The 26,198-nt window shown below is 35.3% G+C and overlaps 1 protein-coding gene across 4 annotated transcripts in view; it reads left to right on the forward strand.

Annotated features, from left to right (window-relative positions):
- The window catches only part of LOC149802350 (cGMP-dependent protein kinase 1-like), a 383,724-nt gene that overhangs the window by 196,415 nt on the left and 161,111 nt on the right, over positions 1–26,198 (forward strand). For all 4 annotated transcript variants that reach the window (XR_016420027.1, XR_016420026.1, XM_089951577.1 and 1 more), the window contains exons 3-4: positions 5,874–5,987; positions 21,588–21,693. Coding sequence is in view for 2 of the 4 variants with exons in the window: in XM_089951577.1 (XP_089807703.1) it covers positions 5,874–5,987; positions 21,588–21,693 (220 nt within the window). In the remaining 2 variants the exon portion in view is untranslated. The remainder of the gene's footprint in view (positions 1–5,873; positions 5,988–21,587; positions 21,694–26,198) is intronic.

Raw genomic sequence — 26,198 nt, forward strand, 5'->3', positions numbered from 1 at the left:
AGAAGAATTTGCGATACAGGCTCAAGAAGAATAAATTTTTAAAAGACTTAGATGAAGCAGCCGTATTATACGTTAGGCTCTTTTGGAAACTGTACGACAGACAACCCAACAAGGGAAAATGTTCAAAATGTTTTGAATTAAAATATGACGGTGAATTTGCGTCATCTGCGAATGAGATAACTGAACTGTTAGCTAAATATTTTTCTAAATTGTACACTCAGTCTACAAATATTTGTAAATCATGAACAGATGGATTGGTTTTGTGCTGATGAACCTATCTTTAGGACAAAAGTTAGTTGTCAAGAAATAGCATATGTTATAAAACAGCTAAAACTTAGGAAAGACCCGGACAATGATGGTATTCAAAATGAACATTTACGTTACTTGAGGGAGAAACTAAAAGAACTAAGCACAATGCTTTTTAACTTTGTAACAGGCCAGTGTTACATTCCTTGACAATTATCGAGCTACTTCCCTGTTGCCTGCATTATATAAACCTTTTGAAGAGTATATTCTATAGATTAACTAGATGTGTAATAATCCTGTATATAACTTCCCCCATACCGAAGGACAAGAGTTTCAATAGGGATTGAGTAATATAAGAGATTCCTTCAAGCTGCACGAAGATATTTTTTTCCGCTTAGAACTAGATTCAAGAGTGCCTGCTCCTTTCCTTAGCGATTCAAAAGGAATTTGCCACTATGAAACACCCGGACTTTTCCGAAAACTCAGAAAACTGGGAATCCATGTAAAGATTTTACATGTAATAAAGGAATCGTACTCATATATGCAAAAACATTGTACTGATGAACGAATCAAAATCTTAACCTTTTCATACAGAACAGGCATCCGGCAGAGAGGTGTTTTATCAGCATTCTTATACCTTGCTCATATTACATTAATAACCTTCTACAGGAATTACAGAAGTCAAAATTATGGTTATTTGTTGGGTCCACTCCATCTGGAAATCCGACACAAGCCGATGATATAACTCTGCTTGCTAACACACCAATCCTTTTTCAAAGATGTTTCACATATGTTGCAGATGCTCCCTAAAATGGAACGTCTCCTTCGACGTTAATATAGACGCTGAAATGGAACGTCTCCTTCGACGTTAATAGACGCTGCGTATTAGTTTTTGGCCAGAATAGACAAACAACATGGGAGAAGTTTATTTGGAAAATAGGCAACCATACTATACCTATTTTAAATGAAACCGAACATGTTGGAATCCCTGTTAGCTTAATATGAAATGTTTGACAGAAGTAGACAGGGCTTCTTCTTAAGGCAGAAAATCAGTTTATTCTTTTATAGGGATCAATATAAATGAATTTAGAGGCAATCCTTTCACCTATGTCAGTTGGTATAAAACAACTGTGGTAACATCGACTGTTTTTGGCTGTGAAGTTTGGCCGAATATCAGACGCAAAGAGTTAAGAAAACTCAAAGTATTTCAGCATTTTTCCACCAAAGCTCAGCAAGGATTATCTCAGACCACACGGTCAGGAATAAGCGAAAGTTACTGAGGATAAAGAAAACTTTATCAGAAATTGATAAAAGGAAACTAAATATTTTTGATAAATTGTGCAATCGTCCAGAAAATGAAACGTCTAAAAGAATAATTTTTATTCCGTTATAAGAATGTTTTTTATTCAGTTATCTATATATTTCTATAAAACCCTCGATTTCATGTTATACTTCCAAAACAACAAGAGAATAATAGTTAATTACATCCCTGGCAAATGTTTGGATGACTTCCATCTAATACCACACAAGTTTGTAAGCACCGCAGTTCTTCTTACACAGATGTAATGATCCATGTATTTATTTACTGTCAAAGTACTATGCGATGGGTAGACATATTTTGGACACGTAAGTAACTACGACATTCATCTTGGTATGTTCCTTCATCGTATATTTTGTAATGTCTGCTCCAGTGTTTTCTGTGTCTGTAATACATCGATTTTTTTCTTGATAATATGATCAATTTTCAAATTATTTGGAGGACATGTAATCGTAGAAAACTGTATAATGTCTGCTTCACTGTTCTATGCATTTGTAATGCATCGATTCTTTTCTTGATAATAAGATGGATTTTCTAATTATCGAGATTTGAAATACATGTGATCGTAGAAACATGACTGTGGTATCTTCCTGTACACTATGTATGACATATCATATGAAATAATATAACTCATTGTAAATTAATGATGATGTGTACAATTATTAATTATTATGTTTCGTAGGGGTACGCCTTGCTTTGCAATGAATATAGTGTCATCGTACGAGAATCCGCATAGGGAAGCTGAGTTTCTAAGATACTTCATTCATGTTCATCCATGCTAAGTATATTGAACTAATGCGTGTTTTGTTGTCTCCCTTATTTTTCCTATGTTTGTATCGTTATCTCTGAAAAGAGGGAATAAAGAGTGATAATGATGATGTTGTTGTTTGTTGGTGGTTGTGGTGTTGTTGTTGTTGTTGTTGATGATGATGATGATGGAGGTGTTTTCCAGAAAATGTCCGTTTTTAATCTATTAAGCTGACATTTGTTAAGAGATTATTATTTTTATTGTTAATTTAGATAAATCGTATAATTCCATGAATCGTATAATTCCAGTGATTCGTATAATTCCAGTGAATCGTATAATTCCGACACTATCGTCGATTAACAGTTCCAATAATTAAAGAAACTGTTGAATTCGAATGGTGTATCACACTCGAACAACACCAGCATTGATGCTATTGCATACGAATGGTGTATCACACTCGAACAGCACCAGCATTGATGCTATTGCATACGAATGGTGGATCACACTCGAACAACACCAGCATTGATGCTATTGCATACGAATGGTGGATCACACTCGAACAACACCAGCATTGATGCTATTGCATACGAATGGTGTATCACACTCCAACAACACCAGCATTGATGCTATTGCATACGGATGGTGTATCACATTCGAACAACACCAGCATTGATGCTATTGCATACGAATGGTGTATCACACTCGAACAACACCAGCATTGATGCTATTGCATACGAATTGTGTATCACACTCGAACAATACCAGCATTGATGTTGTTGCATACGAACTTGTGAGCGACTAACTCTTCTAAAGCTTTTAAGTCCGAACTTCTGAAAATTATTCTTTTCTATAAATTTTTATCCACTAAATGGTAAATGACATATCACGAAATTTAGCTTCTAATTAATTCTTACAACTGTGACTTCTGGATAACAACATTCAAGGCAAGTTGAGCCATGATATAGTCAAATAGACCTTTCTTCATGAACTGAGAACTTAATTTCTGCCTATCTCAGATAATAATCCTGAGTTTTATATTATGCAGTTACGGACGAAATTTAATGTCTGATATGTACATTGAGATATTCTGTGTTGTACTTTATTATATTTTAAATTCAACACTTGTACGTTTCAGTTCCTGCAATGGAAGTAATACTAATTAACGGTAGTATTTTATTTTTAAATGCGTCAGTCCGCGTAGAAGCCTATTATAAAACTAAAAAACATTCTGAAATCCTAAGCCATTTTGATTTACTTCGGAGCAGGAGCAGTACGTCAGGAAAGAAAAATGGCGTAACGAGTACGAGTAAGAATTCAAATGATGAAAAGCTTAAAACGTAAATATATTGGAAAGCTTCTGTGATATAAAACAAAGTGTTGACGTTCGAGAGAATTATGTCTCGGAGAAAAATCTGTGTGCTGTGCACGTATCCAAAAAGTGCCGTAGCATTCTGTTTTGATTGAGATTTGGATTGCATGACCTCAGTACAACAAAGCATGAGAAAGCCTTCCAATGCATTTGCAACCGGCGTTTCAAGGAATTCCCCGCGAAACTGAACTTTAAACATTCATGCCAAAAAGTAAACTCCCCTCAAATGTTCTCAGTGTAAGCGACATTTTCCTATTTTACCATCATTCAACAACACGGGGATATATGTCGTGGAGATGAGTGTTAAAAATGTCATCAGTGGAAGATTGCTTTCATCTTTAAGAAAACCCGTACAGCGTTTGTAATTGTAGAAAGAGATACTGGTTGCGAGCAAGCTTCTGTAGACAGAGAAGAAGCTGAAGTAATTTTTAAATCAGAAAACAGTTACGCTTATGTTTTCACTTAAGAACACATAAATGTCATTATTTTATTAGCTCGAAAACTTTAGTTCAAAAGAGTGGTAATCGGTAAAATTGATGAAGTAAAGTTAAAATCAGATTTTACATGAGGTTCTTCGATAATATGCTAATATGTAAGATTTAGTCTGATGAGTGAGTACATTCTCTCTATGCTTCAATAAAGTTGCTAGCGTAAAGGTTTTCAGGGGTGGAGATGAACCTGCTAGCTCTAAATAGTTCTAATTTTACCCAGCAGGTTAGTGTATATCAAGATTTGTCGGTAAGAATGGGTAAAGCAGGTTTCAGACTTCGTGCGAACGACCTAGATTATACAGTATCAGAGCATTATGCGACGGCAGACCTGGATCAACGCTGCCTTAGATGCCATATATACTCGCATATAAGTCGAGTCAAACTTCAAACAACGAAGATCTGCCGTAACATAATGCACCTGCAGATCAATGTCAAAGTTTTTTCTTCTATTGATTACTCCTAATAAACTGCACAGACCTTGATATGCATGTGCTTTATGCGATGGCAGATATGGGTCTGTGCAGTTTGCAGTGGACACGTCTTATTAGCGTGTATATACTGTACGTCTTTCAGTTTATGTCTCTGCGCCGTGAATGATGGTCATTGAAGACAACATAATCGTACGTCAAGTACAGAGATCAGTGCAGTCTCAACTTTGAAGGACACGAGACACTGATTCAATTCCTATAATAAATCTTTCTTTTTTAAAACAGCATTGAAAAAAACGTAATATATTTATATTTCAGAATATTCCGGAATAAACCTATATCTCACAGCATAGAACCGGCTTTGCTTCGTTGTTGAGAAAATCATAGCAGCCGAGGAACTATTTAAATCTACATGTGCTTTCAATTTGCATCACGTACCTAAGGACGAAACTTTTAATATTGAGGTCCCTAAAACCAAGCTAGAAAAAAAATTGACATATAATAGTTATACTTTTTCTCTATCTCATTTAAGGATAGGATCAGTTTTGAAGAGATAATTTTACTTCATTTGTATTTCACGTGATTAACATTGATGGTCTTGTAGACCTGCACATCCTCTCTTTTTATTTCCATCCCTTTAATACATGTTTCGTCATTCTGTATACGTAGTACCGTGAGTCTTGAAACTTGTTGTAGTTACAATTATAATACAGTGGGCTTGTGTAATTAGTATAACATCAACACACACTGCTGTACAAGTAGAACTTATTGACATTCATGAACTGTTTGCATGAAGAGCAACTGTATTACGGTAACAATGAAGTTACGGCTACTGATGGCAATTGTATTATAAACAATTTAGAGATGTGTTGTTTCAGGTAACATCTATATTGTGTTAAGTACAATGGTCAATAAATCGATTTTCTATCTCAACCCATGTCACAAGAATAGTGCGGAAAATCGAATTCCTTTAAATATATAATTGTCATTATACTTTTAGCCATTCAGTATATTAATTTATTGAACAAAACGTTTAAAAAAATTGTATTTTGACACTTTCTCAACGCCATTAGAATTAGAACTTAATTTCAAACTCCGTGTCCACTCAAAGTCTTTAAAAATAAATTTATTACAGAAGGATTTCTACTTTCTAAATATAAATTAGACTGTTATTATCTGAGATGGATGAAGTTTTTTTTTAAATAGATGCTTACGCAGATTTGTATAACATGAATAGTTTACAGCATTGTCATTGACCTTTTTTCTTTTCCAGAAGGGAAGGTGGAGGTGACCAAGGAAGGGCAGAAACTCTGCACAATGGGACCAGCCAAAGTGTTTGGCGAACTGGCGATCCTGTACAACTGTACTAGAACAGCCAGTGTGAAAGGTAAAACGTCTCTTTCCCATTGGTCAGTCTTGTTATAACCAATCTGCTGATGATTTCACCCTGGCAATTGCGGGCAACGCACCATCCCATCTGCACCAAAACTTCCCTAAATGTGATATTGGAATCACAAATAGGTCGTTGTAAAGAGGTGTCCAGGACTGCCTAAGCAGAGTTAAAATTAGTGGAAATACTACAAAGAAATCAGGGTTACAAAAGTGCGTTGTATTAAAGGGCACCAGCAACCAATTCCATGTCCAAGCTTTGCGAGCCTTGTGCTATGTAGTCTTTCAATTTTCAAAATTAAACCGCATCTTGACCCAATTGCGCTCACCCTAATCTGTCAATGTAGTCAACAACATGGACCTATTTTTCTCTGCGCAACTGTTTTAAGAAAAAATATTGGCATAAAGATAGCTGATACATGTAAGTAATACATATATGTTCTTACAATAGTTCAGCCATAAGACGAACTTGTATATAGTTCTACGCAATTAACTTTCGTCTCTGTAAGGTGCAAGGAGAAGATGAAAGGAAGGAAGGCAATAAACAAGAGAGAAACTGAAGAATAGAAAAAGAAATATTGTTTACATTTATAATTACGATAAGACATATCAATATATATTGCAAATATTGGTAATTATGCAAAACAAATATAATGACCACTATATACAGGTATACTCATTTACAAAAACATATACATATACATAGATACACACACACACACACACACAAATATATATATATATATATATATATATATATATATATATATATATATATATATATATATATATATATATATATATATATATATATATATATATATATGCATATACATATATGCACGTATCTACATACGTACATACCGCTCCGGTGACCTAAATGGTAAGAGCGTCCGCATCGAATGCAGGAAGTTGCTGGTTCGAACCCGGTCTAGTCATACCAAAGGTTTATAAAAATGATACTAGCAGCTGCCTTGCGTGGTACTCCTATTTCCTTTGTTATCCTTGAAATGTCTTGAAACTTTGATCTCTGTATTATTTGCGAAGAGTATTACCATTCCATGAGATCTGCTTTTACGATAAGTAAAGTTACATTTACATCCACACTCTGTTTCAGCGTATGGTTAAATTGCCTTTGAAATGAGCATCTTGTAATCAATATATGGAACATATTTTTTTCTTACAAATTCAAACACATCTTTTCGTTTTGGCCTATCTCATTGTCCCCTTGTATTTAAAGACAAACTACTAACCATTGTCACGTTAGATTAAAAAGAATAGTTTAGTCCTTACAAATATACACATACATTGTAAATATGGCTATAAAGAGATATGTACTGTGAAGAAATTTCTGAAAGACCAAGCAAGAAAAGTTCTTAAAATATTTAAACAAAAGGAGTGAAATAGAATTAAAGTAGTAGGCACATAGACTACAAGAAAAAAAAAAATTCACAGTCAAGGTCCAGGAAGGCTTAATTTTGGAAAGTGAAGCACGGTGAATTTATATATACATATACACACATACATGTACATACATATGCACATACACATTGCTCGATTGTTTTTGTCTATTTATAGAGAATTTATTGTTTTCATAATGTCATGCAAATAGTTATGGGGAATGCAGTTTTAACTAATAGTAACATTGTCCAACAGATAGGTAGCTTCTAGCCTATGCTCAGTTTTCATGCTCAAAAAATGTCGTGGTTTTTTTTTTCTTCTCCATGTGCGTATGAGGAGGAACAATGCCTTAATAATTGTCTCTTTTGTTCGTTTTTACTTAATCTGACATATGTACACATACTTAGGCGCATGTTTAGAAAGTGTCGGTATATATTACTGATAGGAAGTTTTCGCTAAGATAAAAAAATTAAACCTGTCTTCTTTTAGCGGGCAACTGCTTCCACGTTGAAAAAACCCTGAGAGGTACAAAGTAGGTTGAGAATGAGATTGGGAATTTTGCTTTAAGAAGTATTGAATGGTTTGCTTTATCATCAAATATATACCTATAAGTACACATCATATCAAATATATACCTATAAGTACACATCAGATATATATATAAGTACACAGCATATCAAATATGTACCTATAAGTACACAGCATATCAAATATATACCTATAAGTACACATGATATCAAATATATACCTATAAGTACACATCAGATATATACCTATAAGTACACAGCATATCAAATATGTACCTATAAGTACACATCAGATATATATATATAAGTACACAGCATATCAAATATGTACCTATAAGTACACAGCATATCAAATATATACCTAAAAGTACACATCAGATATATATCTATAAGTACACATCATATCAAATATATACCTATAAGTACACATCAGATATATACCTATAAGTACACAGCATATCAAATATATACCTATAAGTAAACAGCATATCAAATATATACCTATAAGTACACATCAGATATATACCTAAAAGTACACAGCATATCAAATATATACCTAAAAGTACACAGCATATCAAATATATACCTAAAAGTACACAGCATATCAAATATATACCTATAAGTACACAGCATATGAGGGTGACATACATCAGATGCTTTGGCCCATATTTGGGATGAGCCACGTGAATATGCCATGTTTATCTAATAGAATAAAAGAGAAACCAAATAAAACACTATGGTTCTGAGGAAAGGAGTTGTCCATAAAGGACATCCACAGATAATACCTGTTTTCCTACCACCACTCATTTGTCCGCATGTGGCTTACCACCCTCACCCCACCGGCTGCGGACGTCCCCATCTATTATGTATAGACAAATTTTAGAGTAAAGTCCGATCGTTATAGCTGTGTAATTATTTTTCACTGAAGAATTTTTTTATGTGCTTTAAAATCTTGAGAACGCGTTCACCGTCAAGTCAATGAAGCCGCGTGACCAACCATAGCTGCCATTTCTCATACTCGAAATTTACAAGTTCTTTGTCTGTGTCTACATCACTGAGTCATCTGAATTTGATAATTTGTAAAAACTAATTGCTGCCTACATCAATATCTAGCATTTACCTAAGTTATTGAAGCTTTCATAGTTGTGATTCTAATCGGGAAAACTCCGTAAGTACTCAACGAAATCCGAGACCTCCATTTTGGAGAGAGGAGAATACGTCCTATTTACTTTAAACAGCATATTTCGACCAGAGCAGAAACAGCGACCACGTGATCTGACGTAATGGTCATTCACAGCAATGAATGTAGTATCTAAATCTAATTGGGGGTTTTCCCCGAAGGTGCCGCTACGAAAACCCTCAAAATGGCTAATGTTTACGACAGGCATCCAAAAACGCTTGCATGAGGTAAAGGGGTATTCTGTGGCACGATTCGTACAAATTTAAATTAACAAATAATTTATGCTTAGGGATGACCCATAAAGGACGTCCGCAAAACACACTGGAAAACACGCAGTAGGCCTAAAGCAGCTGTTCAACACAGAATAATATCATAACAAAAAATACTAGCTTGCTGACGTCCGCAAGGTTCTTTACATCCCCTCCCCCCCCCCCCATGTCCGCATTTGAACAACCCACTTCCCCCATCTTTGCGGACGTTCTTTATGGATGATCCTAAACGGAGTTTCACAATAGAATTTACAACATGTCAGCAGAAACGAGTCAGCTGTTTAATAACTGTTAGGCTGTTGATAACCTAGTCTGGTTCCCTGCTTCGTATGCTCCCTGCTTTGCACTCCGCTATGCGAAGTCAGGTGAACGCCGACGCCATTTCGTCACGTAATCAAAACAAATGGCCTTCGTATACGAAGCAGGGAACCAGGCTATTGATAACGGAACAACAAAAAAAACCTGTACATATAATATTTGTTCATTTTTCACCTGTATTTCATTAACACTTCAGTGAGGATGTTAAAACTTGAAACAATTTATGATATAATTTAAAATCACATTGCATACGATGACATTTACTTTTGCTGCTCATTAAAGATAATGATGGTTTTTCCAAACCTGCACAAGTGGTCCTACTGTGAAAAAAAAATGAAAAAGTGCATGTTCAGATTTTCGTGTTTCCAAATCGCTTCCTGACGGAGAGATAATCTAATTTTTTATATAAACCGCTAATGTCTGTTCTGACATCAGAATTCAAGAAGGAATTGATTTCAACCGTTCACTCACGGACTGCTATCTTTCATTTTTACACCTACATGTAACAGAATTACCCCAGTCATTACAGTTGAACCAAATCAGTCCTGTATTTCGAAAAATCTAATTTATTGCTATAAATAATTACAAGAAAAACTTATTTTAAACAAGCCTATTTGGTATTGTGAAATAATTTGATTACAAATCGAGGATTTGGTTGTAACAAGCTAACTGTAGAACCGATAAAAAAATGTCTCAGTTCATTAGTTGATAATTGTTCAGTTCCAGCACTGTGAGGATATTCATACCTTTAGGCACAGTACTTCTGCGCATGCGTTGTAAACGTCCACTCCTCCTTCCGTACGTGTTTCCTGGCCTTAAATCAAAGGAAGACAATTTACGATAACAAGAGTAAATTTGATGATTCAAGCATTAAATGCAATAGAGATATGTTCATGGTGCAAGGTAAGTTAAATATGAAAGTTAATATACCGTTCAGTAAAATTCAGAGAACTCAAACATTATTCATTCGAATATATGCCATAACGGAAATGCCCCCCTCAGCCCCGGTGTAAAGCTTTCTCGAAACAGTGAATAACTCAGATTGAAAAATTTGGACCTGCAATACTTCCAATTCTCCAAGTTTGACTGTATTTGATTATGACATAAACACGTATACGGAACTTTGCTCATTCTCTCAACGTTAAGAAAAACGTCGCGCATTTATGTATAAATTTAAATTTTATCACACGTGCGTCCTTTGAGTTGTTTCACACTTTAATATTAGTTCTTACTGGCCACCCAATATTTTTATTCGATAGTTTAACATCTAAGTATTGACCTGCATTGGAGCTTACTGATTTGCACGTTACATCTGTTAAAAGTCAAATCATTTTAAGTTGTTTGTTTCATTTTCAAGTTGAAACGTTCATATCGTATTTCTTGGCGAAAACGGTAGTTATTGACGGGTTGGATGATAAGCTTCCTTAAAACGTAACGGACATTACCAAATGTTTCTGAAATATTGTTTTGTTTTACTCTGCAAAAGGTTTAATTTTTACACCGGCCGTGGAAACCTATTTAGATATAATTATCACAGGATATAACTTAGCTGTGTTCTGTAGGCTTAGTCTTTGCTTTCGGTTTTCCTTCTTTTTAATGAGACATAATTTTAGTCACACGTATCTAAGTTTTAAAATTTTAAAGAAAAAGAATTTCCCCGGCTTTCCTCACTGGTTATACTGGCTATTTATAAAGACCTTGTATCTCTTAGGTATAATTCAAAGAACCTTTAATTCCCTTTATTTTGGTATATGATTGATGGGATGTAATATGAGTTACAGAGTATACAGCTTGGCCTTACTCCAGATGAGCACCATTTGAGCACGCTGATTGGATCCCTACCATACATCTATTGATTGAATTCCAGTCAAAGACGGGAAAAGAATCAGACTGCATGACGGTTCAGACGCGCATTATTGTGATGTCATCTATGCATTACGAACTTGATTCGACATACCTTTAAGTGCCAAGTATTCACTTCATTCGGATTCTTATCCGTCCGCATTCCTTTGGAAGGTTATTATGTAGACGCCCAGAGAAGTGCATACGGCAAAATCAGTGTTAAAAGATGTATCCATTTTTGGACGAAATGAACATAGAGGTGTGATCTAATACAATCCGGATTGAATGTTTCGCGCTGTGATGTCATAATGAAAGCTACGCAGATTGATAAACAAACTACCCTATATTTTGACGATTTCACTCAAGTGAACTTTTTTTATACCCATGTTTAGCACACAGCGACCATTATGAAAGACCATAGAGGTCGATAATTTTCCTCTGGAAGTTTCTTAATGACAGTTAAGGTATTCAATGATCAGGATTGAATAGACTTTGGTTAAAGAAAGTTAGTGTTAAAATTTATAGAAACCCAATTTATATTAAATATAAAATGAGGAAATGTGCATACATGACCCGTGTGACTTGTGCTATAATATCCTCAGCTATTTGCTTGATCGCTGTAAGTGAAGAATTTCTGGTTTTTCTTCTTAAGTATTTAGCAAAATGTTCCCATTATGTACTGTAAGCCATTCAATAGAAAAGACTGAAGCAAATGCTGTCTAGATTGCGTGTCGTGCAGTTATCAAAGTGTAAGTTTATTTTTTCCAGGTGGCATTTAACCGGCAAATTAGTAGCGTTGTGACTGACATAATCGTACCCAAGGGAGGTAAAACACTGTCAGGTGTGTGGAAAAATCTTCGTCAGCCTTAAGTATGTCGTGAAATCGGATTAAAATTGACCATTGGAAAAAAAGAGCCGACGACCACCAGTCATTTAAAATGATTTCGGTTTTCTACTCTTTAGCTTTTATCCATCAAATTAAGTAGTAAAAACAGTGAAATAGTTTAGAATAAACAAACAAATTATTTTGACGCACAACAATAAACAATAATGGAAGAAATATGATATAAAAATACAATTTTGTATGGTTCCCATTGCTTTCGGCTATCAATGTTCACGTGCCGCATTGCGATACATCTCCAGTGTCACTCGCGATTTCAGTCGGTGAAAACTTGAAAAGTCAGTAATCGATGTTTATGATCGAAACAGTTAAAATGCGTTCTTTTGAACGGTACTGAAATCAATAAAATTGCAAATTTAAGTTTGCACACTTACTTCCAGGCAGTAAATCATTCCAAACGTGAGTGTTGGCAGGGGCACATTGTAGTCTATTAAATCTGACCTATGTTGCTTTATGTTGATTTTAAGGGCACTTTCAACTTCTTATAGGTTTTAACACGCCAGGAAACGGAGCCTAAGATCATTTCTCAAAGACACACATAGAAAACCGACCCGTTTTGGTCTCTGCGAGGAACGAACCCGCGACACAACCGAATTACCTCGACCTCCTTGTTAAATCTGAATGAGGAATCCGTGCTGTATTTGCGAAAACAATCGTAACGACACTCTGTGCAGGCTCTCAACACTACCACGTACAATGATATCGTTCTTATCGACATTACCACGTACAATGATATCGTTCTTATCGACATTACCACGTACAATTATATCGTTCTTATCGACATTAATACGTACAATGATATCATCCTATCAACATTACCACGTACCGTGACATATTTCTTATTGATATTAACATGTACAATGATATGGTTCTTATCGGTATTAACACGCACAATGATTTCGTTCTTATTAATATTACCACGTACAATGATATCGTTCTTATCGACATTACCTTCGTACAATCATATGATTCTTATCACTATTACTGCGTACAATGATATCGTTCTCATCGACATTACCACGTACAATGATATCTTTCTTATCGACATTAATACGTACAATGATATCGTTCTTATCGATATTACCACGCACAATGATATCATTCGTTGCTGAACTTGAGCGTGTTGTATTCATTTTTTTTTAAAGTTAACAATCAGGGCACTCCGATTCATCTCGGACGGGAATAGAGTCTGAATGTGTCTGTTTCATGTGATTTCGGTACGTTGTGGCCCTAGTTCATTTCAGTGACAACGATCGGACTCATCTCGAACGGATAAACGAAGTCGAAGAAATTTTACGTCCGCACATCGACAGACAAAGTCATGACTCGTATTAATTTGAGCGGGCCCCAGCGAGCGTTAGCTTGTGTACTTATCCCCTGTAGAATGTTAAACACACAAAAAGAGTAACAATAGCTGATGTCGAAAAGTATTCTACTTCTAAAGTGTTTCATGTGAAACCAATTTAATTAAGTTATGCATATTTTGGAATATTGACATCGTTTCTTAGGTGACTATAAATATCTTATAGTTTCTTGGCATATGAATTTCAAGCCGACCTTTGTTCAGATCGAAAGATTGAGGTCTGTGTGAGTTACATTCCTCATGATGGTCATCGCTCAGAGAGAAATGAAACGTGCGTGTTCAAAATCTTTTAAAAAATAAATGAAACTAATCTGTTAATTGTTGGCCTTTCTTTTACATTGTCCACATTCCAGAAATCGTTCTGCCCACTCACTGATGTTTTTGCAGACATTAAGTATTTGGATTTGTTGAGTTTAAACGGAACAAAATATGAATTTGGCGCACAACCATGTATCTGCATTCATTGTTTTCCAAGTCACAGAGAAAGTGACTGCAAATCGAACTCCACCTTAGATCTGTTGCAGTATTTCAATATTTTGTCAGGAGCAATTGTTCTTTTATCAGATTAGTTCCATTAGCGAGGACCTGGCCTCATTTTCGCCGCAGTTCCCAAAAATATTTATCATATTGACTTTTTGTAGAATATCGCTTACGGTATTTCTGACGTAAATTGGGAAATTTGTGAGATGTAGACGTATTGCTCTTTAATGCAAAATTGAACACTTGGGAATCATTTATGCTCTGACCTAAGGAGTAAAAGAAATATACTGAAAAACCTCAATTTGAAGAAGAAATTTTATATTTATTATAATCCGGAACTAGATTTAACCATAGAAAAAAATAATTCATTCAATTCTATCATCAATATTCATCTCAAGTTATAAACGTTGAAGCTCGTCTTGGAAAACTCAAGCCAAGAATTAAGTACGATTATAAAGTTCTGTGACATTTCAAGCCACACGTTCTCTGTGTTTCTAATTTTATATGAAACCTTTTTTTTTTTTTTGTGGTTTAATCTCCTTGTGGACACTTGTCCAAATCTGTAATTCACTTGATTCAGTCTGAAGTTAAATTCTCATAACATCGCACTTATGAGCTTCAAAGTACGTGCTAGCTGACTGGCTTCTTTTAATGGATTTACTAAAGCTTGTATGGAGAAAATTATATGCTTCGAGAGCGAATAGGACTCTCGAAACACATACAGTTTAAATTTGTTTGGCTCCGCGTGAATTATTGTCATAGGTATATTTAAAACGAAATTTACCATGCTCATCAGGCAGATAAACACCATTTTGTGAGATCAAGTGGTTAGTGAGACTGCTGGGGCATACGCTTCACCGCCACCCTGGTTTATCAAACACTTTCCAGACTTTGAATATCTCATTCTAGCTGACGGAATGAGACTACTACGGTACATCCAGCATATTGTATGGAACCGAATGATAAATTTGTAGTCTGATACATTCATCTTTAGTACATTTCTTATCGTAGTGAAGAAAGCAGGGTACCAGACTACTGATACAAAGCCCATAACGGATGTGCGAGTATTACCGGTTGACCGTACACAGACTAAATATTTTCATCTTACAAAACCGGTGTTAAGCGGGAACATTAACACCTGATCGGTATGATTTATTTATTAAATGCTCCAAATCAGAAAAATTGATCCCACGGTTTAAAAAAAAATAAAATTTTCCTCACCTGTGTAAACAACGTATTACGTTTATTTTGTTTGTTCAACTTGATATTTTGAAGACTGTCAGTCTGGCTGGGATGCTTCAATCCAGAAAATGGATCGGCGATAGGGCCTATTGAAATTCTTCGAAGTCAAAATAGCTGATTAAAAAAGAGAATATTTTTATATTAAAATATTTCAAAGATCAGAAAAGAAATCAATGAGATACGCAGTTTTATTAACTGAGCTCTGGATTGCAATTACGAAAGTCTAATGTTATTTATTTTGCGTTTATAGTGGCATAAACTGTCAGTAGACGAACAAACTGTTCTCGAAAACTTTCCTCTAACTGTACGACAATAGACAAAGTGGAAGACGACCAGGCCCTTGGAAAGTCCGGACATCTGGCGGCACACAGCAAATATATTTCGGTTATCTAGACTGACCTTGTACCAAGAAGGCAAGTCGAATCCCTCTATCTACTGCATCGAATTTTCCAACAATCAGTGTTGATTAGCAATCCTTCCCTGAACTGATCGCCTTTCAGTCCACGGGTTGTTAAAGTTCCATGTCTGAACTGACCACTTATTAGTCCACGGGCTGTTAAAATCCCATGTCTGATCTTAACGCATGCGTGCACATTCTCCACTACTGACTTTGCCCCTTGCAACTGTACGGTCATTATTCGTCCAGGCCAGTAATATCAGAAAATAATACAAAAGTGGCAGAAAAGAACTTGCTGGACTTACCAGTAGTCCCTGATGTATGGTGAAGCGCCCAGTCCGTCAACGAAATATGTCCGTCCGTATGTCCTACTTATATAACTAAAACTGGGCTTGTGTCTCAGAGACTCTGGGTTTTTCATATCATAATTCAAATACTGTATACTGGTGTGGATTAGATACTTACTACCATGTGGTCGGAATTTATAGGCAGGACTCAGGTTTTGCCTGATTCCTGGCAACAAATTCTGGTCCCGTGGGCTGGGTTTTACTAGTTCACACCAACGCGTATGACAGGTAATTGTCTTTCATATCTCACTAGGACATAGTGTTGGAAACAAAGATGGCGTATTATCGGTACGGACGTAGTTTTATAAATACAGATAATTTTAAGTTTTACATTATTAGATAGAGCACACAAACTTAGTTTATAAAAAAAATTGATAAAAGGACTGCCTTTATTGTTGATAGCACCATACACATATTAACATCGTCTGTAGTGTCAATGTCTGCATTCATGTGGGATTAATATAATACTTCATATGCATGTTTTAGTATAGAAAATTTCTATCCATAGGTCATTATTCTTCGTTGGAGACGAGCAAAATTATGATGCCGATGGAGGAATTTTCATGTCCATCATCGATACATAATGAAGAATTATCTTTCTCATATTCCTAACCGAAAAATGAAGGTCGAAGTCAAAGTGGCATACTGTAAATACTAGCGCAACTTTAAAATAGCAAACCATCCGTTGGAAATTCCCCACCGTAAGACAGAGAATAAAGTGTAAGGTTTAAAATTCAGTGTAAACTTTAAATTTCTTACAAAAACACTTCAGCGTTTAAAGAACAGTGCTAGCGAACGTTGAGATAATGGCAATTCACAGCATTTAAAACTTGTGTTCTGAAGATAGTTTGCGTAATAATACAAATGCGAACTGGTCAAAACAAAGATAGTTTGCGCAATGATACAACTGTGAACTGGTCAAAACAAAGTCAACTAATAGCTCTAAGATTTATTGTGACATGCAGAAATGTGTTGCAATTAATGTTTAATTGTATTATTCTGAATACATGTTCAAGTGATGGTGAAAATCAGTGAGTGTTATGGGGCGCCAATGCCATACAAAATGCACTCAAATCAAATGGTGTCCAATATTTAACTATTGAAGATCAATCGGTTTGGTTAAATGTTTCGTTCCATATGTTGTAAAGTTGGTTTTGGAAAGGACTTCAAGTTGTAAATGACATAGCTGTTATTGATAAGGAACAAAATGTTGAATGCAGACTTTGTTCTAAATAACACCTTTCCCACCTTGTATGTCTTTAGCTCTTCCGCTTTAATTTGTTTAGTCTTTTAAGTCCTATTCAATGTCCTCAATTTGTTCAAGGTCCTCATCAATTTGTTCTAACCGTTGTAAAATGACAGGTCTCCTTAATGCTGATTTATGTCCTAAATTTGTCCGAGGTCCTCATCAATTTGTTCTAACTGTTGTAAAACGAGAAGTCTCTTTAATGTTGATTTATGTCAAAAGTTTGTAAAACAAATTAAAATTTTATTGCAGTGTTGATTTCGATTGTCAAATTGCTTCCTGCTTTAAATTTGTTAAATTCATCTCTGCTGTTTGGGCATTTATTTTTGTTACTTCGTTGTGTCAATTACACGTTCTTTGTTGATCGAGGTCAATAAGGCCACAGATTAGGCACAATAACCGACTATTTAGGTCGTGATTTTTAAAACTAATAAAATGTCACCAAATATCACTAATTATTAATAACTAATTTCTACTTGTCGTCACCTAAAGCCACTAAATGTAACTAAGCTGAATAAGAAAAACAAGAGGGAAACCGTCTGTTAAACGTATCTGTACATGTATATGGACCGTTTTTTATATAGCTAAACACGGATGCGTAACGTTTCATCCCGGTCGTTGGGTATCTGTCCTTCTTCCCGTCATGGTCATTATACAACCGGTATATAGCCTGAGAGAGTAGGGAATGCAGTATCCAAGGAATGACAACCGCAATAGCCTACCGGTTCCTGTATGTTACCTGCTTCAATTAAGTCATTAAAATTGTAGCTTTATTAAATAAGGGTATATGAATCAGTAGTCAATAGTCCCACCATCCTTACCGCATTATTTCTTTTTCTTCTAATAGCTGTTGCTAGGTGCGTTCATTTATTTATTTCGCGGAAAAAATATCTATTGTTTTATTACATTTTACTATGGTATAGAATGTACACATGCCTGCTTCTACGTCAGGCCTGTTTAATCTAGTTTTCACCTTTTAATTTCGTTTCTCAATGGGTGGTTTAAACTAAGTAGTCCCTTAATTTCTAAATATACCGATTTTGATGAGAATGACCTGACCTTATGTATCGATGAAATATATAGCATGCATGCTGCCTTGTTGCATAAGACTTGATAATTTGTCATATAAAGAGATCGTTTCATAACGCCGCGAATATTTTTTTTTATCGTACTATGCGAGTGACGTAACTGAACATAATCCCGTACATAATTGCATATCATTTAATAACTTGTGTTTTCAATAATAGTGCTTATCATATTTTGTATTTTTTTTAAAAAAAGTTTCATCCAAGACAATATAGTTTATGTTTTCAATATATGGTTTGGCCTTTTAATTTGCAGTAATATTAAATGAATTGAATGGTATTGGTAAGTGAAGATATAGAATGAGAAATTTAACTGAGCAGATTTGTCTGTTATTGATAAGTTCGGTACTGGATACATTTTGGTCTTACTAATGTAATGCTGATGTCTTTGCCAGGCCATAGGTTTTGCCAGTTTGTATGCACTAGAATTTCCTTGGAAGGTCATTTGACGAAGACAGCACTTTCGTGATGAAAAATAAATTTTGTGGTCTGTGGTGGCGTTCTACAGATATTGTGAACTTCTGAGGGAGTGGCCGGTGTAAGATGAAGTTATTTACATCTATAACACGTACAGTGTAGAGAATGTTGGTATACCTCTATGTTACTTTCATGTACTGTGGATGAAATTTCTTTTGGATATTGTACTTGTGGAAACTGTACATGATCCAAGCACACACACTGCTAACTAAAATGACTGCTCCCTTGTGCTAAAAATCAGCCTAAATTAGTATGAAGTATACTATTTTTAGCATTTACGAAAACAGGGAAATTTAATTTAGCCATACGTGACAATTCCAGGTTCTGAGAGTGCAATGAATGAATTACCAAATATACAAAATGTAATTTAAATAAAAGTTATCGGCTCTTTTTTCACAATTCACCTGTGAAGTCCAGGTAGTGTAAATGAGCAAACGGAGTTAGCAGTTTTTTTTTTAAAGATGCACATCTGAAACAAGGCCAAACTGTATACTATATAACCCATACTACACACATCAATCATACACCATATAACCCATACTACACACATCAATCATACACCAAAATAAAGGGAATTAAAAGTTCTTTGAATAATACCTAATATATACAAGGTCTTTTCTAAATAGCCAGTATTATCAATCAGGAAAACCGTGTGGCACGTCAAGAGGTTTTGTGTGGCACGCGAAGGAGAGCCAAAAATCTCGATTTTAACAGTGTTACTCTCTTACTGGTGGCACGCGCTCGTTCGTTTGTAATTACTCTGGAAAAAGTGGCACGCTATGTAAAATAGTTTTCCGACCCCTGATCTAACCTTATGCAAAATACGAAACTATAGAGCGTCACCTTTATCCAGACAACTGGGCAGATCCCAGTACGTACGTTATGTATTTATGTAACCGTAGATCTGATTGCATGTCTACACACACGTCGTTCAGCAAGCTTTACATAGGTACGGAAAAACCTCGTGTTAGACAAGACCACAGCAACAGTTCTTGGTGCTAAGTTCGTTTTAAAGAAAATAAATTAAAAAAATATATCCACATTAAAGACAAAAAGACGAGAAATAGAAAATCTAGTTTTCTTTTAGTGAATTTAAAATTAAAAAAGCAGTTGCTGGTTCTTTTCTTTAGTATTATCAGTGTAATAGGATGCTCACTGGGTCAGGACCACCATCCATAAGACACCTGGCGATCTACAGGCAATAATACATACTGTATACATAAAAGAAAAAGAACGCATGCACACGTGCATATGTCATGCACTTTCTTTAGGTACATACAGTTTAGACACACGAACACAAGTATACAATGTCTGTCTAGGTCATATGTATGTATGTATGTATGTATGTATGTATGTATGTATGAACATTTAACAGCACCTCCACACAATAACGACTATCTGGTGCCAATTCAAAGAACATTTTCTAAAATGTAAAAAAAAAAAATAATTGCAGGAAATCTTTTGAAGGATAAACCCTTTCAAATAATGTAAGCATGAAGTAAGTCAAGATATAAAAAGAGCAAAGATATTATAATTCTGTAAAATGACAGATAATGGTAAATTCTTAAAACATGAGCTAAAAATGTGTTATGTAAATCGAATTCCCTAAAAAGCTACAACAAGTTTACCGTTGATAGATCATCATAACGTTTCTTAATAAAGTTCGCATCAACATAATTCTGTCTCTCAGGATGGAGGTCGACACTCGATAAGAACGTGTTCCTCTGGCGGTGGAATGCACTCTGGTCGACGTAGGGAGGCAAGTATGATTTAGATATGTGTATCCGACATGCGTTCGGCACAATATCACTTCCTCTCTGCGATTTTTTATATACTCGCTAATAGTGGGTTTTGATGTTCGGAAGCTTATTTCTTGTGTTTTTATTCTTCATATTTTGTCAAGTATGAAGACCATGCTGATTTTTATACTATTTGAAGTCAGTATGTGGGATGTTCCATTCTGAAATGGGTGACTGCAGATCAGCTTTGGCTGCTTTAAAGCACGATAATGCACACGTGAGAAAGGTGAATCACACATGGCTTTCTCACAGGTGCAGATTCTGTCTTACACATACAGAAATGAGATAATACCAGTCACATTTTAATCCTTTCTCAGTTCATACTCTGCCCGACTATCTGTCCGGTTCCCATTTGTTGTTTGCCCTTATCTCTGTTTGCATACGACTTAGCACACACCGTGGAAAAGAATTTCTTAAATTTCATTCTTACATTTTGTCGCTTTAAAATCAAAGTTTAAATTGTAAGGTCAAACATTCGGTCAAGTCGGAAAAGTCGTATTTTCAATATTAAATGAAAGTTCAGTAATATTCTTTGTGTCTGCTTTGGCTCTAAGTAGCCGTAAACTCATGGTGATAAACAGGCCATGTTTCCAGAGTATCATGACGAAAACGGTCTTATTTATTTACTGTATATTATCCATAAAGGCTGAAGAATAGTCTGTTCACTATGTTAGCCTAAAATAATAAATAAATTTTCCAGTCATATTCTTTGTTTCTGTTTTAGCTCTAACTGTTTGTAAACTGTGGGCCATAGACAGACCATGTTTCCAAAGCATCATGATGAGGACTGGCTTACTGAGACATTCAGAGCACATGGAGTTCCTCAGAAGGTGAGTAACAGTTTCATAAAAATAAAACTATCTTAGCTATATTGTAATGATATATTATCCACTAAAATAAATACTCAATAAATCGTGTTTGATAGATCATTTTGAGTCGATTACTCTACAACATGAAAAAGTCTCCAGATGGTTAGAAATTGCAAGTATTAGGCGAGGCACTTTATTTCCACATATTGTTCATTGTGTATGTGGATACAATGCCGATATTTGTTTTCGCACCAATTGATCCAAAATATGTCTATCGATGTCGGGACATCTGCCATCAGATCGGTAAAGTTCACACGATGATATAAGCATCGCCATGGGAAAAGGACATATATGCGGTCATTATGTGGCTGATTCCGAGACATCATGCCCTTAGCCAAAGACAAGTTGATAATAATAGCTGATTTATAAAACACGTATGGACCATATATTCGGATTAATATCAACTGCAAGGAGGAAACAGAAATGGCCTTAGCGATGCTTAAAAGAGTTGTATCCCTTAGTATTTTACAGGGTGGTGGGGAGGGGTTAATCCTTGTTTCCATTCACGGCGTTTGGATTTTTTAAAAAAAATGTCTTTAAGTTCATTACTTCCCCTGTACATTATCTACGTTGTTTAACTAAGTATGAAATTCAGGTTTTGACAAAAAAATCTTTACGATACTCGTTCAAGGGTCGTTTCAGTTTTCTTTGCTTCACCAGAGGCATGTTTATTTTATTTTGTATTAGTTATGAGAAATATGACCTAAATTGGAAGAACCTGTGCCTTGGCGTTTTTGTTTTTTAATACACGCAATAAAAGATGTTTAAAACAAGATAGGGGTCTAAAGTCGTTGTGAGGTTTATGAAATAAAACAAAATCCACGGCTATATTATATTTTTTGATCATTTTGATAAATATTACTATGACGTTCTTGTTTCGTGTGACACAATATAAACTTTTTCTTGTACGTGCTATTTATTTTTGAGAAATTTGTGACAGCATTGCATCCACGATATCAGATAACTGGAAATGCACATAGACAAGCTGTTGCAGAGCCCCGAAAACAAATTTTGCGAAATCGATATATGCATATCCCGAAGTAGCCGCTTAAAAAAACGGTTTACAGCTGTTTTTCCGCTTTTGTGTTCAGTTGAAAATTAGTCTAAATTTCACACTGTTAGACCGTAATAAAATCTATGCCATCCAGCACATCTCATGTTACACATATTTTTTTAATTTAGATTTATCCCATGCACATAAACGATCGACCTGTGACCATCCAAAACTGGCAGTATGGTGTATGAATTTATTTCCATGTTTAAAACAGAATTTAAAATCTAAAAATCTAAATATTTAGTTACAATTTAAATTAATTGAAGGAAATACTTTCAGTAATCTCTTTTTATTCTATGATTAAGTGTTGGTCGTGCATATCTTACTGTTTGATATCAAAATGTGACTTTTATTTGCATAAGGTCCAAAGATTCACCAAAGCAATTGGAGGCAATTTCTATCGAACATGTAGCATTGAACACATCGCCATTTTTTCCTTTAGCGACTGTTTTTTCTACTTGATATAACAGAAGAGCAACGTGGCATAGGAGGAGAGGAATATGTGGTAAAGTTTAGAAAATATCAAAAATAAAACACAACCTGACAATCTGATGAATTCCGAGAGTTGAACAATTTAAACATTTTATGTTTTGCTTCATGTACATCCAAACTTAAATTATTCCATGCACGACTGTTTCTACGCTATTATAATCAAAGACTTAGCTGAGCAAATTAGTCCTCTAACACGCACGTGTTAACTATATTCAACACGCTTCTACTGGTTTGGTTCAAATGGACTTGATTAAAAAGAAAAATTTCAGTTCTTAGGACGACACTGCTACAATTTCTTGAAAGCAAATCATAGCATGATCTTCTGACAAACCAAGTTCGTTCTAACAGATTGATAAATTAATTATTTAATTATTTAAATTTATCCTTAAATTAGAGAAATTTGTTCATGGGGCTTATGTAAACGTGTCCTTCATTCTTGAATCCCAAGAATCCAAGAAAAGATCTGTTCTTCTGTCCTCTGTGTGTGTGTGTGTGTGTGTGTGTGTACGATTTTTAAGGTAGCTTTAACAATTTTTCAGTCATATCGCTACGATGTCTGTAGTGTGGCAGTTGATAGTGATGTCTAGCACTGGGGCATCGTGCCGCACACATGTAGCATGATGTCCCACCCAGTCACATTATCCTGACACCAGGCCGACCAGTCCTAACACTAAACACTTAATGCTGAGCGCCAAGCGAGACAGCTGTTAGTACCATTTTTATAAGTCTTTGTATGACTCGACCGGGGATTGAACCCACGACCTCCCGCATCCGAGGCAGACGCTCTAGCCACTAGGCTACCGGAGCGGTTGTATTTTTTTAAACTGCTGAGTATTGAAATTATCTCTGATATTCTGACAAACTCTGATAAGATAGATTTGGTAGCAAAACTATTTTTTTTTTCAAAGTTAATAAGATCACAAAATACATGTAAACACAGGGCACAATTGTTGACCTTGAATCAGATACCATGAATAGAAAATCACTGAACTTGTCTCAGATAATCTCAAGGCGTTCCCAAATGCTAAGTTTGGCAAAACAAACATTTTTAAGTCGCATTATTCAAGATGTACATGAGATATATCTATAAACTGGGTTTTAAAAAAAAAATCCATTCATACTTGTTTGTGTTATCATGCTCAAAACACAAAACAGAGTTAAGACCTTTGAACTTATAATCAATGTCAGTGTCTTGACTATCATCTTGTTGTGTAAATGTGACAGTGTCTCAAATCTGTCTATGTGTTGAGTATCATCTTGTTTTGTAAATGTGGCAGTGTTTCAGTCTGTCAATATGTTGATTATCATTTTGCTTTGTAAATTTGCAATGTCTCAAATCTGTCAGTGTGTTGACTATCATCTTGTGTAAATGTGGCAGTGTCTCAAATTTGTCAATGTGTTGACTATCATCTTGTTGTGTAAATTTGCAATGTCTCAAATCTGCCAGTGTGTTGACTCTCACCTTGTTGTGTAAATGTTGTGTAAATGTGGCAATGTCTGAAATTTGTCAATGTGTTGACTATCATCTTGTTGTGTAAATACGGCAGTGTCTCAAATATGTTAATGTGTTGACTCTCGTCTTGTTGTGTAAATGTGGCAATGTGTCAGATCTGCTAAGTACTGACTCTTATGGGGTTTTTTATCATATATTTTTAATGTCACACAATTTATATTTGATTATTCACGTTACTACCTAATTCAAGTAGCTTATTTTCTAACAGAAATAGTTATCGGGATTCTTATAAAATATCAGATCGAATGCAGTTGTCTTTCAAAAATAAAATACCTAGCCAAGTTTGATGTGGCTGTCAGTTCACGGTGTATTCTGATGACTTGACATAAACTTACGTTCATTATCTGTCTATAAACGGCTATCTGATTTTTATCCCCCTCCTCAAGGTTTCCCAGAAGGGGTGAAAATCTGTTCAAACGAATTTAAAAAATATTGAACTTGTAACCTTGATTGTCACGTTTAGTCATGAAAATGTTTCCGTGGGGATTTTTTATAAAGGAAAAAATTAGCCATGACATAGTGCAGTATAATTTTATGGGATTTGCAAAGTTCACGAATCTTCATGAATAATGCGATTACAATTGGCATCGTGGAGTTATGTCCCTTTCCGTCTTTCAAAGAAAAATGTTCTTGTGTTGGGATTTTACACCATTTCTTAGCGAATGATAGGCTATAGATGGCGGAGCAAGAACCCGGGAAAAGCCCAGTAAGAACCAACGGCCCACGGGAATCTACTGACAGTTTTCTCACATACCCACACTGGAAGAGCCCGAGACTCAAATCGCCCGCGGACATACGTAAAATGGCATTGATCTTGGTAAAGTCGAACACTTTAGGCCACTCAGCCAACTGGGTCCCCTTTAACAAATACATAACTATACCTAATCCCATAGCTTCATGCTTACAATTGATATAAAGTGAATTTTACATAAACATTAACTTTGTTAAGGAGGTATTTTTGTCTTTCATTCTTCGCTTTTCTTAGCATTTTTATTATAAACTTCACCATCAAACCCTCGACTTCCTGCACGATTATTTATGAAGTTGATTGTTTGTTAGTTTTTACGGCACTTTTAACACATTTTTGGCTATGTCATGCATAGAAAATGAGAACTAAATGCCTTTCCCGATGACACGCCGAGGCTGCCCAAGGACTCACTGAGGAAGCCGACCTTGATTAACAAGGAATGAAGTTGATAGAACTGATTTGCCAAACTTACTGAGACACCAAAATCACAGATATAAATGGATGGACTGATAGTCCAAAAAAATTGAAACAATTTTGCTGGAATGTTTTAGATTTTGTATTAAAAAATTGTTACCGTCCTGAAGAATATCAGTCTCTCAAAATTATACAAATCTAGTCTTTTTCCATCCTCCTTTTTAAAAATTTCGAACCAAAAGCTG

Source organism: Sinohyriopsis cumingii, chromosome 3 (assembly GCF_028554795.1).
Source record: "Sinohyriopsis cumingii isolate HCF-2022 chromosome 3, ASM2855479v2, whole genome shotgun sequence".
NCBI lineage: Eukaryota > Metazoa > Mollusca > Bivalvia > Unionida > Unionidae > Sinohyriopsis > Sinohyriopsis cumingii.